This window comes from Haliaeetus albicilla, chromosome 9, assembly GCF_947461875.1.
Source record: "Haliaeetus albicilla chromosome 9, bHalAlb1.1, whole genome shotgun sequence".
Classification (NCBI taxonomy): domain Eukaryota; kingdom Metazoa; phylum Chordata; class Aves; order Accipitriformes; family Accipitridae; genus Haliaeetus; species Haliaeetus albicilla.
Window position 1 is genome coordinate 27,057,559 of NC_091491.1, and position 18,726 is coordinate 27,076,284.

Sequence of the window (18,726 nt, forward strand, 5' to 3'; positions counted from 1 at the left end):
TGGTGTTCAATAATTAAGTCTTTTATTTCAGAGAGATAGATATATATATGAAATCACTACCTCCAGTAGGAGGTAAGTGATTAACTATCATCCTCCTTTGCTTCCATTTTTATGTAGTAATCATGTCACAGATTTAAGAGCTGTTAAGGCACAAAACGGACTTTTATTCCAGCTGGTATCTGATTTTCTCCATGTGATGGAATACCACCCTTTTGTTCCATTCATGCGCCCCTAATTTTATTCATTGGCCCGAAGATTTTGTCAGTAAGCAGGATGCAAAATTGTATATTTAATAAGCAAAGATGCCAGAAGATGCAAATGTTAATACCCGTTTGGAAATAGTTTCATTGTGTGACTATTATTAAAAAAGTAATATGCTGGCTCCACAGAAGTCAGTAAAAATATAACTGTTGACTTCAAAAGGCTTTTTACAATTATACACTCTACAATAGATTGCTGTCTAGGTAAACTAGCCATTTACAGTTTTTGCCTAAACTTCTGTGGACAATTTGATGCAGTCCCTGGGTATGTACTTGATTGTGATTGTACAATTTCTTTCTCAGGGTTAACTAAAACCCAATCAGATCACACATCTTTCCATCTGTCACTGGGACATGACTGTACCTCTCCTGTTGCAAAAGGTGTTTATGTAGGTGCACTGAACAAGATGCAAATTTTTTTTTTTTTTAAATCCAGAGGTGTCTGCAACCCACTGGCAACGCTGAAGATGACCCTGTCCTCTGTTTAGTCATTGATAGTTGGGAAAAAGGAGGTGGGACCAGGACATGCAGTGCATGCAGAGGAGCACAGTCTCTGACAGTCACATGGTACTGTATGTTTGCTTTCTTGTACTTACCGTCATCTTGGTCCTACAGATGGGCAGAAAATAGTGGGATTAATAGTGGGACTAATAGGGATGGGACAATGTAGGGAACGTGAGAAAGACTGAGGACTTTAGCCTAATAATAAGTCTTTGTCTGGAAGAACTATTTGGTGTCTCTACAGGTTTGTTCTTAAAGATGAAACCGTCTCCAATATAGCAACTGACTTTTAGAAGCTTTATATATGATGTTATGCCCAAAATAAACACGCCATTTTCCCATACTAGGGGCATGCTATAAAACTGCTTTTATTCAATAAAATGTGACACATACCTGTAAGACCAGCAGCTTCTGCTGATAAGAAGGCACTCCAGGACAGGAGAAAAAACAGACCTGTCTCCAACATTGGAAACTCACACAGCTTTGTAAATTTTGTCAAGTGCTAGAAGATTACTAAGGAAAAATAAAACTCACTTGTTTTGTAAGCTAAAATTGCCCCCAACCTAATAAAGGATGAAAGCAAGCAAGCTCCACCCCCCCATACTCATCTATACAGGTTGAATTCAGGAAAAACTGCACAGCTTCTAAATTATCTCAAACAAGGAGGAAAATCCAGCACAGGTTTTAAACAGGTGAATTCTACAAGTTGGCTATTTCAGGTACTTTTGTGGTTTTTGAACTAATGCCTAATTGGTTGCATTTGATATTCTTTGCCCAGAAAAAGGGAAAAGAAAGTAATTTTGTCCAGTTTTGTAAACAAACTGGCATTTGTTTACATTTGCATCAATGCAAGAAAGATGAAAATTGCTGCTCTTTCTATAATAGTATTTTACATGAAAAACTGTAAAACACAAGAAAAAATTGAGGGCAACAGATATGCCTTTTATTTCTAGTTTAGGTAAACTGACTGACTTGATTTGTAGTTGCGTTTGCCTTGTATTTTTGTATAATTGCTGTTAGTCTGTAGTTCATAAATAAGTTGCTGTAGTTCATAAATTCATGTTTTAACCTCAAAATACTTCAAAACACTTTCCTAAAAATGTAATTATTTACAAATAGTAAAATAAAGATTAGAGTCTTGCCTAATGTTAAAAAGAAATCTGCATATGAAGTTCTTTGTGGATTCTGACAAGTGACATTTCCTGCCATTCAATTTATGACTTGACTGTTTGTTTGCAAAGTCTTGAATCAACAGTGAAAATGTTCAGATTCAAACTAAAGATGGTCAGTCTCAAATATCACACATTTTTCCAACACATATAGATTTTCTCTCTGAAAACAAACCATAAAGGATATTAAAGCTGTGACAACAGCATAAGAGGATCCCATGGCAAATGATCCAGCAAAGATCCCCAGGAAATTTCCCACTGACTGGAAGAAAGCAGCAGCATCAAACACATTAGGATTCTCCTTAGGACTGTAAATGGATATAGAGCTGAAAAGAAAACAAAAGGATGGGGGAGAGGGAGAGAAAAAGGAATAATGAATTCAGTCACATTGTTATGATTTTTGAATCAATAATTGAAAATGGACATTTTTAGGGACACAAAATGCAAAACAAGGTTTCTCTGAGCTGATAGCAGATGGGAGAGCAAAGCAGATGGAGACTGGGGGGGAACGGTTTATTTTCAAGGTATCACACTGGAAATCAATAGTCTACTGCCAGTCAGTAAACATTTTTATACTAGAAGTGCCATAAAGAATATTGTTTCCAGGCCAACTAAACATTAAAAGGTGGTAGATGTATAAGAAAACTGCAGGGAAGATAGATAACTTTGAATTATTTATTGGCCATATGTCTTCAGAGCAGTTATATATTCACAAATATTCTTGATAAAAAGTGCAGCTTTATGGCTGAGGCTCAAATGGGTGACACAAATCACAGTAGGTACCAAATCTGCAGCAGCAATCTTGTCATAAACCACCTAGTAGTTCCCTTCTTGGTGTAACCCTTCATAAATAGAGCTGAAACCATATCAAGAGCTCAATAGGAAACCTTGTAGACAGAATTAACATTGTCCCACAGAAAGAAACTGCTGCAGTTGTCAAAGGTCATTTCCCGTATCCAACCCTGAGTGCAGCCATTGAGAGTATTTTTGAATGGGAAATGCCACCACCAAAGGCAAGGCCGTGCACTAAAGCATTTTTGAGAGTTTCAGGGTTGTTATTTGCTACTAGTCAGTTATTGCCCAGGACACGCATAACACCAAGTATGTATGCCTTTTTTCTTGTTGAAATATTAAATTTAACAGATACAAAATAGCTCTAAGCCTCCCAAACTAATTAAGCAACATTTTAGATCTTTGTGGTTCTGTTGCTTGCAGTACTGTAGGTCTTTTATGTTCATTGTCATAGAAAATGTACTGAGCTTGGCACTGGATTCCAGAAAGCAGCTTGGATTGCTGGAAAACGATTGGTATTTTAAGCATTAAAAATTTAGACTTTTTAAAATGTTTTGAATATTTTAAGCTCTTGCATATTAAGAATGTGATCCCTGCAGTCTGATGTCTTCCATCTGGAGATGAGGCTTAGAGGTGAAGCTCTGTATGGAGGATTTTCTAAACAGTTGCATTCATTTAGGAATCTCCAAATAACATCAAGATGTGTGAAAACAGATTTCATGCTTTCAGTCTGTAAAAAAAGCACAAGGATTCTAAAGGCGTATGGTGGGGCACCACTAAATACGGGTGGTGAATACTTACCCACTACAACAGAAATTACTAAGCACCAAAATCTGTTATCTCCAGTTAGGCTGATTAGCACCACTACAAAACTAGCGAGATTATTTATAGTGGAAAGTGCTATTAATATAAGTACACAAAATATTGTTCCCAGAGGAAATGCTAATTGACAACATGTTGCTATCTAAATTTTCAGTCTTCTTTCAACTGTGACTCTTGTTAGACACAGGGGTCAGTTATAATTCTTTGCTTTTCTTGCCTTCAGATGATTCTTGAAACATTTGTCATCTCTGGCCTACTCAAAATGTATTGTTTTAGACTCCATATGAAACAGAGAACTATGTTAAGCCATAGATACATTCTCTAAACTGACGGAATAGTTCTATCAAAGGAAATCCTACCAGCTATGATACCGTACGTTTACAGTCTAATTTACTAAGTGTATTTTGTATACTTAGGGAGGGCTTCGGTTTAGTTATTTAAAGTTGAAGCTATTTGGTAGTGTAACCGGAACTGTTAGATCTAAAGCTTTTAGGTGTGTCTTGACAGCAAAGCAGCCATTTGGTTCTCTGATATTTGCCCCAAATAAGTATACACAGACTGCAGCTGCTGTTCTGTGTTGCTTACTGAATTATAAATCAGGAAATGATCTTTTGTGCCACTGGTGCTGCCACAAGCATTGAGTGGTGAATTCAGAGTGGTCAGCCTGACTACACCCTAAAATCAAGGAATACTGTTCTATTATATTGATAGGCTCTGCCCACAGTAGGGATGCTCAGTAATAAAAAGTAAACCAAAAAAATCTTGACGTGGAGTGAAAGTTTAGTAGTTAAATGTAAGCTATAGCCATTAACTGACTTTTTATCAAGTATGTTAACCTTAAGGTAAGAAAAGTCGACTTTGTTAAGACCAGTCAGGATTTCAGTTTGCCCTCCAATTTACCAACAGCTTTTGGGTATGGAGAAAACTAGAAGAAACCATCCTATTCTTAATGTAGTTATTTCAGGAACAAATATGGAGTGACTCATTCTCACTGGGAAACTTTTCTACTCAATATGCCCCCCAAGCCCCATGATTTTTTAAAAGCACCATAAGACAACATATGCTCATTATGCTAACTGTGGTTCCTGGTCTAAATCTTTCCAGAACTCAGGTTTCCCTGCAGCTCAAAGAGTATTTAGTTCTATTTTTCATTTTGCGTTATTCTGTACTAGAGCTATTATTTCTTTTTCTGAATATATTTCTTCTTTAACACTAACTTTTAACCCTTTCAAGGATCTAAAATACATACTAATTTACCCAGTAATTTTTCTATATAAGCTCTACTTCAACAGAACAGGATTTTATCCTATTTATTCCAGTACTTCCTGCCAAGCCGATTATTTGACCTAAAAACAAAATTGCAAAGTTTAACTCTGGAGAGAACCATAATTAAACTTACAGTGCCTCTACTCTCCCTTTTCCTCAGAGAGCAATTCAAGAAACATTCTGGCATGACTTGCCATTTCTGCTATCTGCTATCTGCTCTCTGTGCCTGATACAAAAGGGGTTGATCACAGTTCATTAGCAAGCAGTGTGTGGGAGTTTGATGCTAAATTTGAAGCTGTTTTAGTTTTTAAATATTAGAGGCTTTCTAATTGTTGAACTAGTATAAGGAAAAAAAAAGTGTTTATTTCTGTAAATTTTTATCAGAGGGGGATTAAGCAAATCCTGAAAATAAATGCACTAGAAAATTGTTTTCAGAGATTGATAAATGAACAGAACTAATGGCAAAGATATGATTTATCTGCCACCCATAATGAGATAGGGTGGAGGGATAGGGAGTAAGCGATTTTTGTTGAGTCCTCACTGAATGCTTGATAGACATATCTCACAAACACCTGCCCCTGTGCCTACTATCTATCCATATGTAAGTCTGGTAACCTCTGCCTCTCCTTCAGGTTGAAGTTAGGAATAATAGCTTCCTTGCTGGTTCTTATAAGATTAGCCAGCACTTTCTATATCAGAAAACTATTTAACAGATCCTTTTTTCTTTCCAATTCTGTGCTTCCTTGACCAAATAACAATGGACAGAGTAAAGTGCTTTCACAGCTTTCAAAAAGGAAATACAGGCAATATTTACTTATACAATAAATTGCAAGTTAGGAAGGTAGCTTTTGCGTGAAACCGAAAGAAGGATTAACAGTTTGTGCCAGTTGTACCACGCTGATCATTCTGCTTCTTCCCTCCTCTCATCTGTTAAGATCATTTCAGGATGAAAGCTCAGCATGATGAAGAATGTTTCTTTCTATGGACTTACATAGGGATATAATACTAAAGGTCTCCATGACAAGCAGAAGTGCTATTGCAATAGAAAGTGTGCTATCATGTTTCCAGTTACATCTTAATTGATTACTTTTTATATCTTGAGTTATTCTCAAGGAAAATCTCATTTATTCATAAGATCCTTTTCTTCCTGTAAGTTTTCCCAGCCTGTGACTACAGCACAATGTATTTTCCTTTTAGAAAAAATTGAAAGCATTTAGGATTAGAGCAAAGATTTTTCAGTAAGTCATGGAAGTTTTTTGAGGAAAAATCTGTAAGTGAAGTTAAATCTTGTATCCTACCTTTTGTTCCTATCAAGGCCTGACGTGCCTAGGGCTAGTGTGGCAGCATCAAATAGAGAGATGTTAATCAGTTGTAATTAGTGGAACAACACAAAGATTCTTGGTTTTGATATAAGCCAAAGTGATGCAACACATGTATCAGAAGAATGTTAGAAAAAGGCAATATGCTGAAGAAAATACACTCAAGCATCAGAAGGAAAATGTGTGCAAACAGCAGAAAATTTCTAATAGAATGATGTGGGATCAGTGATTAGAAATAACCAGTAAACAAACTGTTTTATTCCTTTCTTCCTTCTTCTGTCTTTTTGACTGACATGAAAACAAACAGCTTATTATCTTTGGAGAGAAAGATTTCTTTCCACTTGGTAAGTCAAAGGGTCTCCTCTTGCCCAGTGGCCCCATTCCTATTTGCCACACTATCATGCACCAAATAATACTGCACAGAGGAGAATCAGGAACAATCTAAAGAAAAAAAATCATACCTCAAAATACAGGAAGGTCAGATATTCCTTAACATACCTTCATTGAATGAAGTGGGATCTCCCTCAGGTGCTAAATAATTATAGAACTACATGGGGATTTCATCAGCTGCTAATTAAGAAAAATAAAACAGGGCAGGAAAAAAAAGATTCTAGAGTTCAAGGTTATTTTTAAGAGGGAAAGAAGGTTATTTTTTCCTGACATTATGCTTATACAGAAAAAGGTAGGTCACTATACTATGTTAGAAAACTTGGAGCTTTCAGAGAAGTGTATTGAACTGAGTAATTTCTGTTCCCACACAACTTTTTAACTATATAGTTTTCCTGAAAGTGTTGGAAGAAAGCCAAAAAGACAGAACTGTAATTTTCCCAAAATATAAGTGTTTGAACTAGAAGCTAGATGTGAAAGCTCATGCATAGCATCAGACACATACACCTTCTCTTGGCAAGTTTTAGGTTGGTAAAGCCTTCCAGTCTTCCTCATAAAATAGCTCCTTACACAGCAATAGTAAGTAGATGAACTATAAAAATGAAAATAAATGAGATAAGATTGGGATGTGAGTATGCTAAGCCAATAAAAGCACATATGAATTAGAGAAGGTTTGCAGACAATTAAGGGAGACTGAAAAAGAGACATACCAGTGCAGGAAGGCTTTAGGACTTGCAGAAGCAGCCAATTGTAACAGTAGTTTGAGGCAAATATATAGAGATCCTCTAGATGAAAATTTCCAACAACAGACAAACTTATTGTATTTTTCAGATGTGTTTAAAACAGTGATCAGTAAGGAACACAAATGCACCGAAGGTGCATAAAAAGAACATAGATGAGTCTTCTGTACATCCTGTTGTGTAAAGAAATCTATCTCCCTATAATTTATTCCTGATAGTATTTGCAAATATTTAGAGAGTTAAGGCTCCAGAAACATGCATTTCACAGAAATATATATATTAAGCTTTCTATTTATATGTGTACAAGAACTGCAAAAAAAAGTTACTGGTGGCTGAGTTACTGCTCAAGTGGCTAGCATTTGAACCTTCATTTTTCTGGATAGCCAAAACTTTATTCTCCTTGGCAATACATCACATCATCATTTTTATTCCACTCGCAACCTGGTTTCAGCACACTGCGAGCAGTGCTATTGGTTCTAATTCTAGAAAAAAAAGTCTAGCAGTTATTTCAGAAACTATCTTCTAGCTGGGATTACACTCTGTTCCTTTTTCTCTGTATCATGGCATATTTGCCTCCTCTCTTTTCCGTCCTTACTTTTGTTCCTTTCTAGGCTTTTCCAGACTTTATAAACTATTATTGGACATTTTATTTTGATTACTTTAAACCAGACTAACACTTACTGTTGTCGTATATAAGGCTTTTACTATTTATGGAAAACTTTCTCAAAATGGATTTATTATCAGTTCCAAAGGGGCTAGCTGATGGCAGATGTCAAAGCACCAGCCATGCTGGAAAGGTAAAGCTGTCACAGACTTTATGGAAAATGTAAGTTTTCCCATTTATGAGGAACAGCAACATCTGCACAAAACTAAAAAAAGGAAATCAGGCTCTCTGCTAGATTTTTACTTAACATAAAATATCATAGGCTAGTTTACTGATAGACTCAGGCTCCTTTTTAGGTGACACAAAGCATCCTCAGATCTGATGTAACTGGATAGCTTACTGTGTTTGTCAGCAGTATTACAAAGCAGCTTCAGAATTTGAGTGACTCTGTCCCTTAACTTGGGCAGTCAGAAATCAGTTTAGCTCATCAGGAATCATTTTTGGCAGTTACTGATAAATATTTTCTACACTGGTAACTATTTCTGTTTTCTTCTGTGTTCAGGCCTGAGCTGACACACAGCAGCAGCTTGCAGTGCAGTCAGAGAAAATGAGTAGTTTGTGTTGTTCCAGGTAGACTTTCTCTAATGCAGATCTTAGTTCCCATCTACCCTCAGACATTGAGGACTGCAGAAAATTTGTCATTCTCCCTCCTTCTCTGGCTCCCTAACCATTACCCTTAGGAAGCCTGCTTTAGCTCCTTAGGGAGCCTTGGAAACCATCTCTTTATCATGGTGATCCTATTCTTACCCTGAAAATTCCACCACCTTTGCCTTAAAAGGACCTGGTAGCTCACCCACCTCGATGGGGCTGAACCCAATATCCTGGTGCCCAGGAAAAACCTCTGCCGGCTCCTCCTGACAGGAGTGCTAGGAGGTGCTGGGAACACCCCCTCCTTCTGGTCCTGATTAGAACTCGGTCACTACAGACCTGTAGTCACTACAGACATGTAGAAAGGAGATGCGAGATGATAGTTTTGATGATGAGTAATGACCTAATGGGCCTGCAGGCTGAACAAATTCAAGTCTAAAGTCATATCTGGTGTGGAGCTTCTCTACCCCTATGCATCTGAGAAATGGTATGTGCTACCCTAATGTATCTCTGTACAAGTATCTTAACTTCTCATTACCTCGTTCTAGGCAAATACTACCCTATTTTTATCTTTGACAGAAAGAAATCCTGATGAACAGCAACCTGGACTTAAAATTCTTTGTAAATGTTTGCATTTATCTGAGGCTTGGTATAGGAATGTTTCATTCTTAAATGACTGCTATTGCTTCTGAATGTCTTATTTTCCTAAATCTATTTGAAAGTATCACAGTCATTTTCTAGTAACAACCTTTTTCCAAAAAGACTGTCTCATATCTTTGAGAGGAATGAAGCACATCAGCAGAAAACAAATGGCTGATAGTGGGTCATCTATGACAGCATTTGCTGCATTCTGTTATGCTATTACCAGTGTCTGACTGTCCTTACTTCCGAGCTGATCATATCAAAAGGCACATAATTTACAGGTTTCTGTGCCTGCAGCTATGATCCTTTCTCATTTGGATATCAGAAGTGTAATCCAACTCAGTGTTTAATTTCCATTCTTTTCAAACGTTGCATGAAGAGAAATGGTCTGTGTATCTAGAACAGCTTGAAGTCTGTCCTCCCAGTTAGGGAGCTCTTAGTGGTTTCATCAACTGTGAAGATGGATACAGTGCAAAGAAAGTAGAAACAAAGAATCAACCACCAAGGAACAGATGTCTGTCTGTCTGTCTATCTAAATTATTATTGTATTAATATGAAGAGCTGGATTTCTCCTCTGCCTTGCATCTCTCTGTAATCACTTATGCCTATACAAACCAGAACTTATAAATTAGAACAGTACTGTAAAAAATATGCAGTTTTTCTGCGTAGAAAACATGATTGTAAAAGTTACAAACCAGTGATATATCAAACCACTAACCCTCTGAATTAACAAGAAACAATGAACGAGGGAAAAGTTCTCCAGTCAGTATCTGGAGGAAAAAAGAAATAAATTCCTGTATGTTGTTTGAACCAAATCTGCTGCATCATGCTAATTAAACAACCCAGGCAGAGCATATCCAGTGAATAACAGTACCTCATACTTTGTGAAGGCATCTTCAGGCACCCAAGAAGTGCAATAATCCCCAAGATACATTTCAGCTAAAACTGTTTCCTGAACAAGAAGTAAATGGTAGAAACCAAAGAGAACCTAAAATTTAAAGATATGTATTGTGCCATTAAGGGAATTACATGTTCTGTATGTGTTAACACTATTACTAACGTTTATCCATGAGCCTGAACTATCTTTTTGTCTCCCTACTCCTGATACCTGAGTTGGGAGCTATCATCCACTCCCAGCTCTCACACTTCTAGACCCAACCATCTGAACTTGTAAAATGATCTAATGATTTGTATTTCTCTAATAATAAAATAGTGTGTAGCACTTACTTTCTTCATATATAGCCACATCTTTATCTCCTATCATCTTTGCGTTATTTTTGTTCATTATAGCATTCCTGACCTTTGTATTATCCTTCAATTTCTTGCTTTGAGCCACTAGCCTCCAAACTTACTCAGAGCAGAGCTGATAAATATTTATCAGAAACATTTACACAACCTTCCATTTATGTGACAGTTCTTACCATTAGTCCAGGGTGATGAGACCCTGGAATAAGGATTTTCAGTGAAAATAATATATCTCCTTTTGAAAGACAAAAATTGAATTAATGTGTAATTGCAAGTGTTCTATGAATGTAGGGGAAAGGGTTTAATGCGCTCTTGGAGGCCTAATTCCATCCACAGCTCGGGTTTATTTGTACAAAAGTGGCAAACGTGATACTATGGGACTTAATTTACTCTATGCACACAGAGTGCAAAGAATAAAACATCAGAGCACCCTAACAAGATGCTGACTGATGTGTCCATAAGATGTAGGGAAGGTGATTACTGGAAGGATGAGTGGTCTTAATTAAACCCCCCTTTCGTACTAGAATTGTTGGGATAACTCCAGGATGAGATATTGAAGCCTTTCAACTACCCTGGTCTTTTACAGTGACTGCACTCTTGTAAATAACTGTGACATTTATCTATGTCAATTGAATTCTACCTCCCTGTTGATAAAACGATGTTGCCTGCACTGAGCGATACATGTTAGAACACTGCAGCAGATTACCACTAAATGACTATGATTTACTGTCATTCTGCTTGAGTGCTCTAGATGAGAAACTGCCTCAAACTACCATTACAATGATGAGTATTTGAAGTAACTCCACTGATTCAACGCAGTTGTTCCAGATTTACACTAGTGTTACAAAAAAAGTAGAATATGACACAAGCACTGTAAGGAACATTTCAAGGAGCTTGGTTAGCTATGAAAAATCCTTTGCCCTTATGGGCAACTACTAGAGATTCAGCAGAAACAGTTTGCACTAAACCTTTATTGAACCGTAATTTTCTTAGAAACTCACAGTCCATGATTTTGCTCAGGAAAAGCTTAAGACTGAAATAACAGAAAATAATGTATATTTTATGCCAGACAGTACTCCCTTCATTTAGGGTTTGACTCATCATCATAACATTGTAGCAGAACTCACTAGACCTGTCTGCTGCGTGAAATACTGAGGGATGAATAGCAGCCTCCCATTTGTAATAATAGGTAGTCCTTACGCTTCACAAATGCATAGTCCTACTCACATCCTGCTCCTCTGGGGTTTAAATCAACTTCTCCCTGAGAGTTAGATAGTTGAAGAGTACTACAGTACACTACAATCTTCTCTGAAATCCCCTCAAATGAACCTGAACAAAGGGGTGGAGGGGCAATATTAGATTGCTTAGTTGATCAATGAAAGAACATACACAGCAGGTTCTTATTTAATATTCAAAGAGGTTTTCTCTTCTGTGCCCTCTGCTTATGAAGATCGTGAGACTGATGTGTTCAAGAGTGGTACGTCCAATTTCTGTTCACAGACGGCATTCCAAATTCACAGGAGGCCTGTCTGTGGACAGCTCAATACTCCCAGAGACAGCATGAGGAAGCTCTAATTGCCCAGTTCTCCTCATCTTGATGAAGACAAATAGCTTGTTCTTTCACTGCTTCTCTCCTCTTTGTCAGTAAAACAGGAACAAACCCCATTCTTACTACTGTTCTGTCAAGCCTCAACTGTTCCATGTAACTGCCCTGTTTTAAGTGTAACAGAGGATGTAAATCTTACCTATGAATGTGGAAGAGGAAGGGCAGAGTTGGGAACATGCTACTGGTGATATGCTACAAAGAATTTAAAGCATTAAGCGAGGGAGCAGGAGAAACTGAAAGGAAACTTCAGTTCTTCAGTTCAGATTTCTACCAGATCTCAGTCTCTTAAAAATATAATATATGAACCACATGCTTTCATAAATTTTTCTCAGGCACAACAGAAATAGTTCAGTTTTTCTACTGTTTTTCCTCTATGTTACCTCCCTGAAATAAACTGTCCATGACACAGAAGTAATTTAAGAAGCTGGACTAAATGATAATCTTTGTTCAGAACAACCTAGAGTTTAGTAAGGAGTCAATGAAGTATGGGTACTCTTTTTTAAGAGATCTGTAAACTACTGTTTGTGTTTAAAATATTATATCCTAGACAGAGCTAAGTCTGCTGCTAGAGGATGCAGGTAGTCACTGGAGCGGATGGATAGTCTATTGCCAATACTAAAGTGCTGTGCTAAATTTCTGGCCTATCAACACCCTTGGGCTTTTTCACTTCCAGAATGTTTTCTGTAAGAGATTAAGAAAGGAGCCCCCAGTCTCCCTTCACACAACTTCACCATCTTTAGGAACTTGTGAACAGAGCAGTATGCTGAGGGGCCTGATGCTGAATGCAATTGATGAAGATAAACTACATTAAATCCCACAAAAATTAGAGTGAAAGGAGTCTGAAAGTCTGTCTAAAGTTTTTTTCTGTTTCAGTGTTCTTCCTCACTCCTACCTAAGACTCTCTAATGTGTAATAAATAGGAAGGAATGTGATCCTTGGTATGTGTCCACAACATGGTATGTGGTCCCTGTACAGTCTGTCCTTGCAAAACACATTTTATCATAGTCGGAAGGGGTTTGAATAGGAAAATAGTTTTACATTTCATACATATTTTCAACATTGGGAGTACAATTTGTTGATCTTCTACCTAGATTCTTGTGGAGATTGAAAAAAAAAAGTTTAATGCTCTGAGAAATATTGGAAACAGATGCAAACAAAATGGCCCACATGATTTCTACTGTACCTGGACCATACATTGGATGACCCTACCTCAATCCTGACTTAGAACAACATGACCTTGAGGTCAGTGAAGAACTTCCCTCTTTAGCCACGTTTTAATAGGGAAAATCATACACTATTATCTCAGGTAACATAGTATGTTGCAAGTGATATGAAGCAAAATCTTAAGGGAAGGATAGTTCATTTTGAACTATTTTGCGTTAACATTGGAAACTGCCTATGAATTTTTCTTTTGCATTAGACATTAACACTTTTCAAGGACAGGTCACATCTTCCCCCCCCCCCGCCCCCAGTGAAAACACACCCTGTGTACTCAGTTTGCTGTCTCTGTGCTTCAGTTAAGAACATAGGGAATGAGATTTTCAAATCTTGGTACCCCTATCAATTCTGTTTTTCATGTGCCCACCAAACAGATAATTTTGGCTTCTTGCTAATCTGGATTTAAGATGAGTCAGTAATCTAAAGAAGAAAATCTTTTTAATCTCCTGAGCTGTTCAATGCCACCTACATTTCATTATTGAAAATATTTTCTATATTTTTCTTATAAAAAAAGGAAAGGCTAGGGAAAAATGACAGGCTTTTTCTGAATGAAATACTATTCCTGATAACAGAGCTTCTCTCACAAATATTAGTTCCACTTCTATTGCTTTATAATAAATGGTTGCAGCTGTTGCCATGGCAATTTTCATTTTTAAAAATGTATCCAAGTGAAGACAAGAAATGCAGCTGTTATCATGAGAAAGTCTAAAATAAATCCAGATGTGAATTGTATGCTCTAGTGTTGGCAGTAATAATGTCAGAAACAAAACATGTCACGTGTTTTGTCTTCTTGATATACTGGAGCTGAGGATGGGGATTTAGGGATATTCTGAATTGTAGGTCTCTGGTCTCTGTTCCTGATCCAAATATAGCAAATGAACAGAATGATATTTCACCTTAGGGAAAGGCACTTCACTTGCTAGAAAAGTTGGTCAGCCTTGCATAGAGAACAGCAGTAATATTCCTGTAAGAGCAAGGTAGGCCTGAAGCTCTCCTCATTTACCTTTCTGATAGTATGCTAACATTTTGGTTTTTACAGCTTATAAAAAGAAAAACCCAAGCTATGGTAGAAATTTTAAAATTGCAGTCTTACCTATTGCTTGTTGCCTTATCACTCTGTAGCCTGAAGTTCTTTAAAATCACTGCTATACCTTTAATGTTAGACACAGAACATTAAAACAAAATTACTGGGCAGCGCTCAAAGGCGGTGTAATTCAACAAATCCCAACACATGTACTAATAGTCATCTGCTGGAAAAATGCACTGTTGGGAAGGTATAGTCCATTTAAGTCACTTTAGAGAAAAACCTATTTAAAGAAAGAATTTCTGAGAAGGTGATAGAGGAATAGCTCTGGACTTATTTCAAAGTGGAAAAAAAAGACTTTGGAATTATATCTCTAGCAAATGCTGGCCAAAAAGCAATTGCCCAAAGCATGAACAAGAAAGGTATTTAGAGACAGACTGTGTAGTCTGACAGAGTATAGGACTTGGGCAGGATGGCAGGTGGGTTGAAAGGTGGCTTTGCATCCATCTTGTACCTTTTCTTCTTGCCTAGGAGCTGCAAAAGACTACTTTGGCTGAAGCTATTCTAAACTGTAGCTGGCTACCCACAGCCTCAATGGTTCATTTCAGCAGCTTGGGGCTGCTGAGAACAACAGAGATGTGGCTGCTGAACCTTGTGGAAATCGTTTTGCTCAAGCGTTAAGTCAGTCGTGATTATGACACCTGCAAACACCCTTTACTCTGGACCATTACTCAACTTCACTCATGGTAAAATAAAACAGAGGAGAAATCGGCAGTTAGGCAGTGAAGTTGATGTGGATAGAATTTCAGTCCCAAACTCTAAGGCAATCACAATGGTAAAAATTCTTTTTATCCTTAAAGATTATAGCAAGAAGAGAAACACTAGAACACACACATTCCCTATTTCTGACTTCTGTCGTCAGGGACATTTTTCTCAAAACTCTTAGTACAGTCTTTATTTCCCTTTCCCTGGTACCGGAGTTTCAAATGATAAGCCAGCTTTAAGCAGTGCTACGTAAACACATGCCACTCTTGAAGAACAATCTAAAAGCTAATTGGAATCTTGAAAATAATCTGGATAATAAAATCCTACAACACTCCCCCCCCCCCCCTTTTCCTAAACATACTCCAAATCACTTAATCAAAGAGACCTTATACCAAATATATTGGATGGGAGTTCTTGCTTTGATAAGAATGCATTATTCATAAATACATATGATAAGGTTTTTGGACACATAACTGGCAGCTGGTCGTGAACTATTCCTCAACGGTAAGATGAAAAGAGTTAAGTAAGATCTCCCTTTGTTTAAAATTAATGTATCTGCTATTACCTGTGGCCTAGATCCAATGCACTGCGGAAAATCTCACACAAATTGTAGGCAGCCAAACAGACAATTTTTCCTTCTGGATTTGTGAAGACTCCATTGATTTATGGATAAACATTTAGTATAATGCACTAATTTCCACCACTTAGTTTTAAAATAGATACTTTTCCTAGACAGGCAGTTCCATGAAGCTTAAACACAGCTATCAATAAAATGAAAATAATTCTGAGTAGCTTGATTACCCTCATAATTGCTAGAATGAAGGAGTTTTGCCTCACAAACTTTTGCATTCACCTTACTCTAACAATGGGCAACGAAAATGCTCTCCTAGCTATGGGCTAAGTCCTGCTAACTCTAGAAATAGAATGTAAACCTGCGAACATCCTAAAATGATGGTTTAGAAATACCTTTAACATTACTCTGTAGGAATAGAAATACTGTAATAAAGATGTACACTGTTAAATGGCCCAGGAGGCTGAAATATTTTCTTCAGGAATATTTTAATCTAGCTATAACCCTTTCCCAGTGTGTCTGAGGCAGAGAATAGCGGCCTGCTAGGCACTCTATTATTCTCATCTCTCTCACTGTTGTTTCTGCCTGTGCTTGCTACAGATCAGTAGAAAAATGTAGAAAGGAAGAACTGTTTGATTTCTTCTAAGTGACTATAATTATGCAATGAATGGGAATACAAAATTAAAATGCTGTACGTTTAAAAATGGTTTCACTTTTGTGAGATTTTGTAATGGAGAAATTACTAAGGGAAAATTGCAAGTATCAGTTTATTCAATGTATTGTTGGGATGCTGTTTTGTTCAAAGTTTTAATTGCATTTAAACCTTCCTTTTCAAAATCCAAATTCTAATGCCACTAAGTCTCCCCAGAAATGTACTGAAATTTCATTATGAATCCAAATAACATACACATATGCATATTACATTCAGAATATGTAGATTATTACAATTAGCAATTAGTTAGGGAACACCAAAGTACCAAATACATTAAGAGGAAACTGATAACAAGACTGGATTTTTTTCTTTGGTGCAATGGTCTTTACAGGAGACATTCGTAAGTCCCATTTCCCTAAACGCAGTAGAAATGAACATGCTTTGTCACACTGTCCTCTCTCAGGGCCACTCAGCACAACTGCTGTCCTGGGTGTTTCCTGTCTTTCAGCCTAGCTCATACCTGCAGCATGCCAGGCAATGCCCTAATTTTATTTGGGTGTTGTTTTTTCATGGTTTGTGACTTTACCAAAATGACACCATTTAGACTACATTTCCATGTTACATTTGCACTTTTTTGGAAGACTTCTTCTTTTTTTAAAAATTCAGCCATTTTGCAGAACCAGTATAGAGAGAATACATTTGTGCTTATCTTGGACAGAAACCTTACAACCACATAATAACAAAGCTTTCTCACTGTACCACTTTGAAATTCAGACTTGCCACTTGTAAGGGGAGGAAAGAGGAAATTACCCATCTGTTACTCATGCGTCTTTCGCCCTTGTGAAAATGTGCCAAAATCAAGCAATTTTTTAAGCTTTCTGAAATGTTTAGTTGACAAATCTCAGTAGAGCTCTGATAAACTTCATCAGCTAAAAATCTTCTAAGATCTCATTTGTTAGGCATGTGCCATCTAAAACTTAAATATGATTTTTTTCCTGCAATTGGTGCTCCCCAGACTCTGCCATCTACTGTTTCGCCAGCCTTCAGAACTGAACCAGCAGCATCACTCTCTTGTCCTCATTATCTCCTTTGTTTGTCACAATGTAATATGGAGGATAACAAAGAGGAGTGTGTATCAGAAATAAAGACAGGGTATCTCTTGGCTTTAGGGAATGAAGGAGATTGGATTAAGAGTTTAGAGTCCTAGCTTATCTTTAGAAATTATTTCTTTCCATCTCAGATGAGAGACAAAAGGACTGGTGACTGCAGCAGCAGTGGTGCAGGTCATGCAATTCAGGGTAATGGGTAAAGCGAGATAGAGATGGTGACCCTTGTCTGTCGAAAAGATAAAGGAGAGAGAAGGAATAAGTTCAAGACCAAAACAAAAGCAGGTGGAAACAATGAGAGAGTGGTGCTCTATAACCATTGGAATAAATTCTAAGAATAGAAATTTGCTGAGTCTCACCATTCAAGTAGCTACAAAATGCAGTAGCTAGAGGTATGCAGTCTCTCCTCCTGGTGTGCTTGGCACTCAAGGAAGGCAGCTGCATGCTACTTATATCAATTATTCTCTTTGGTCAAGTGACAAAAGTAAATTCTGAAAACACTGAAGTTCCTAATCCAGAAGGTGAAACATGCACACTGAAATAATGTCTTGGATATGGAGAGATGGAGGTTTTTGTGTATGAAAAAATAAACCTAAAAATTACGTTTGATTAAAATGTTTACAGAAGGTGCCTCTCAACTCCTCTTCTGTAAGACATGAAAATCTTGGGGCATTATGTAACTTTTGAGTACTTGATAACATTTGCATTATTTTGATGTGTTTTATGGATGATTCTGCATGCACACAGAAGTATATATGTATACATATGCATACGCAAAAGAATTTAATGTAGAGTTATGTCAGTTAACTCTAACAGATTCGGTAGCTTAAGTAAGGATTTGAGTCTTAAAAGATCAAGGCTTGCAGCGGGAACCAGTTTACCTGATGTTGCTGTCAGTAAGAAAAAAAAGCATTTAGAGCAGGTTAGAATAATGAAATTCAAATTAAACTGTACAAAGAGCACGTAGCTTCTGGAGAGGTTCACAGAGGGATCACTAGAGACTTCAGTGTTTCCTAGTGCTCCTGGGTAGCCACTGGAAATATGCAGTCCATTCTCCCACAGAGTGAATGGGTTCTTCTTTCATGTAATTACAACTTCATCTCCAAAGAATAAAAGAATTTTGATGGGAATTTATCCTGTTGTAACAAAACCTCTGTCTCTTTGAGATAGCTGTACTCTTCAATACTGTATTTCTGGAAAGGATTTGAACAGTGAATAGGTATTGGTGGGTACCCAGTGAATGAAATGGCAAGCTCTCCCTCACCTTTCTGATACATACTCCTCTTTTGTCTTCCCTGCCAAGAAGACTTGAAAAATATGTTGATCTACTGTAAGTACCTGACAGACTCTTATGTACAGTATCTCATCCAGAGAGGATGAAATGAGCCT

General features: G+C 37.3%; 1 protein-coding gene across 3 annotated transcripts in view; it reads right to left on the bottom strand.

Moving 5' to 3' along the window:
* The window catches only part of SLC9A9 (solute carrier family 9 member A9), a 237,887-nt gene that overhangs the window by 128,902 nt on the left and 90,259 nt on the right, over positions 1–18,726 (bottom strand). For all 3 annotated transcript variants that reach the window (XM_069792259.1, XM_069792258.1, XM_069792260.1), the window contains exons 7-8: positions 2,118–2,256; positions 1,155–1,260 (exon numbers count right to left, since the gene is read on the bottom strand). In XM_069792259.1, coding sequence (XP_069648360.1) covers positions 1,155–1,260; positions 2,118–2,256 — 245 coding nt within the window. The remainder of the gene's footprint in view (positions 1–1,154; positions 1,261–2,117; positions 2,257–18,726) is intronic.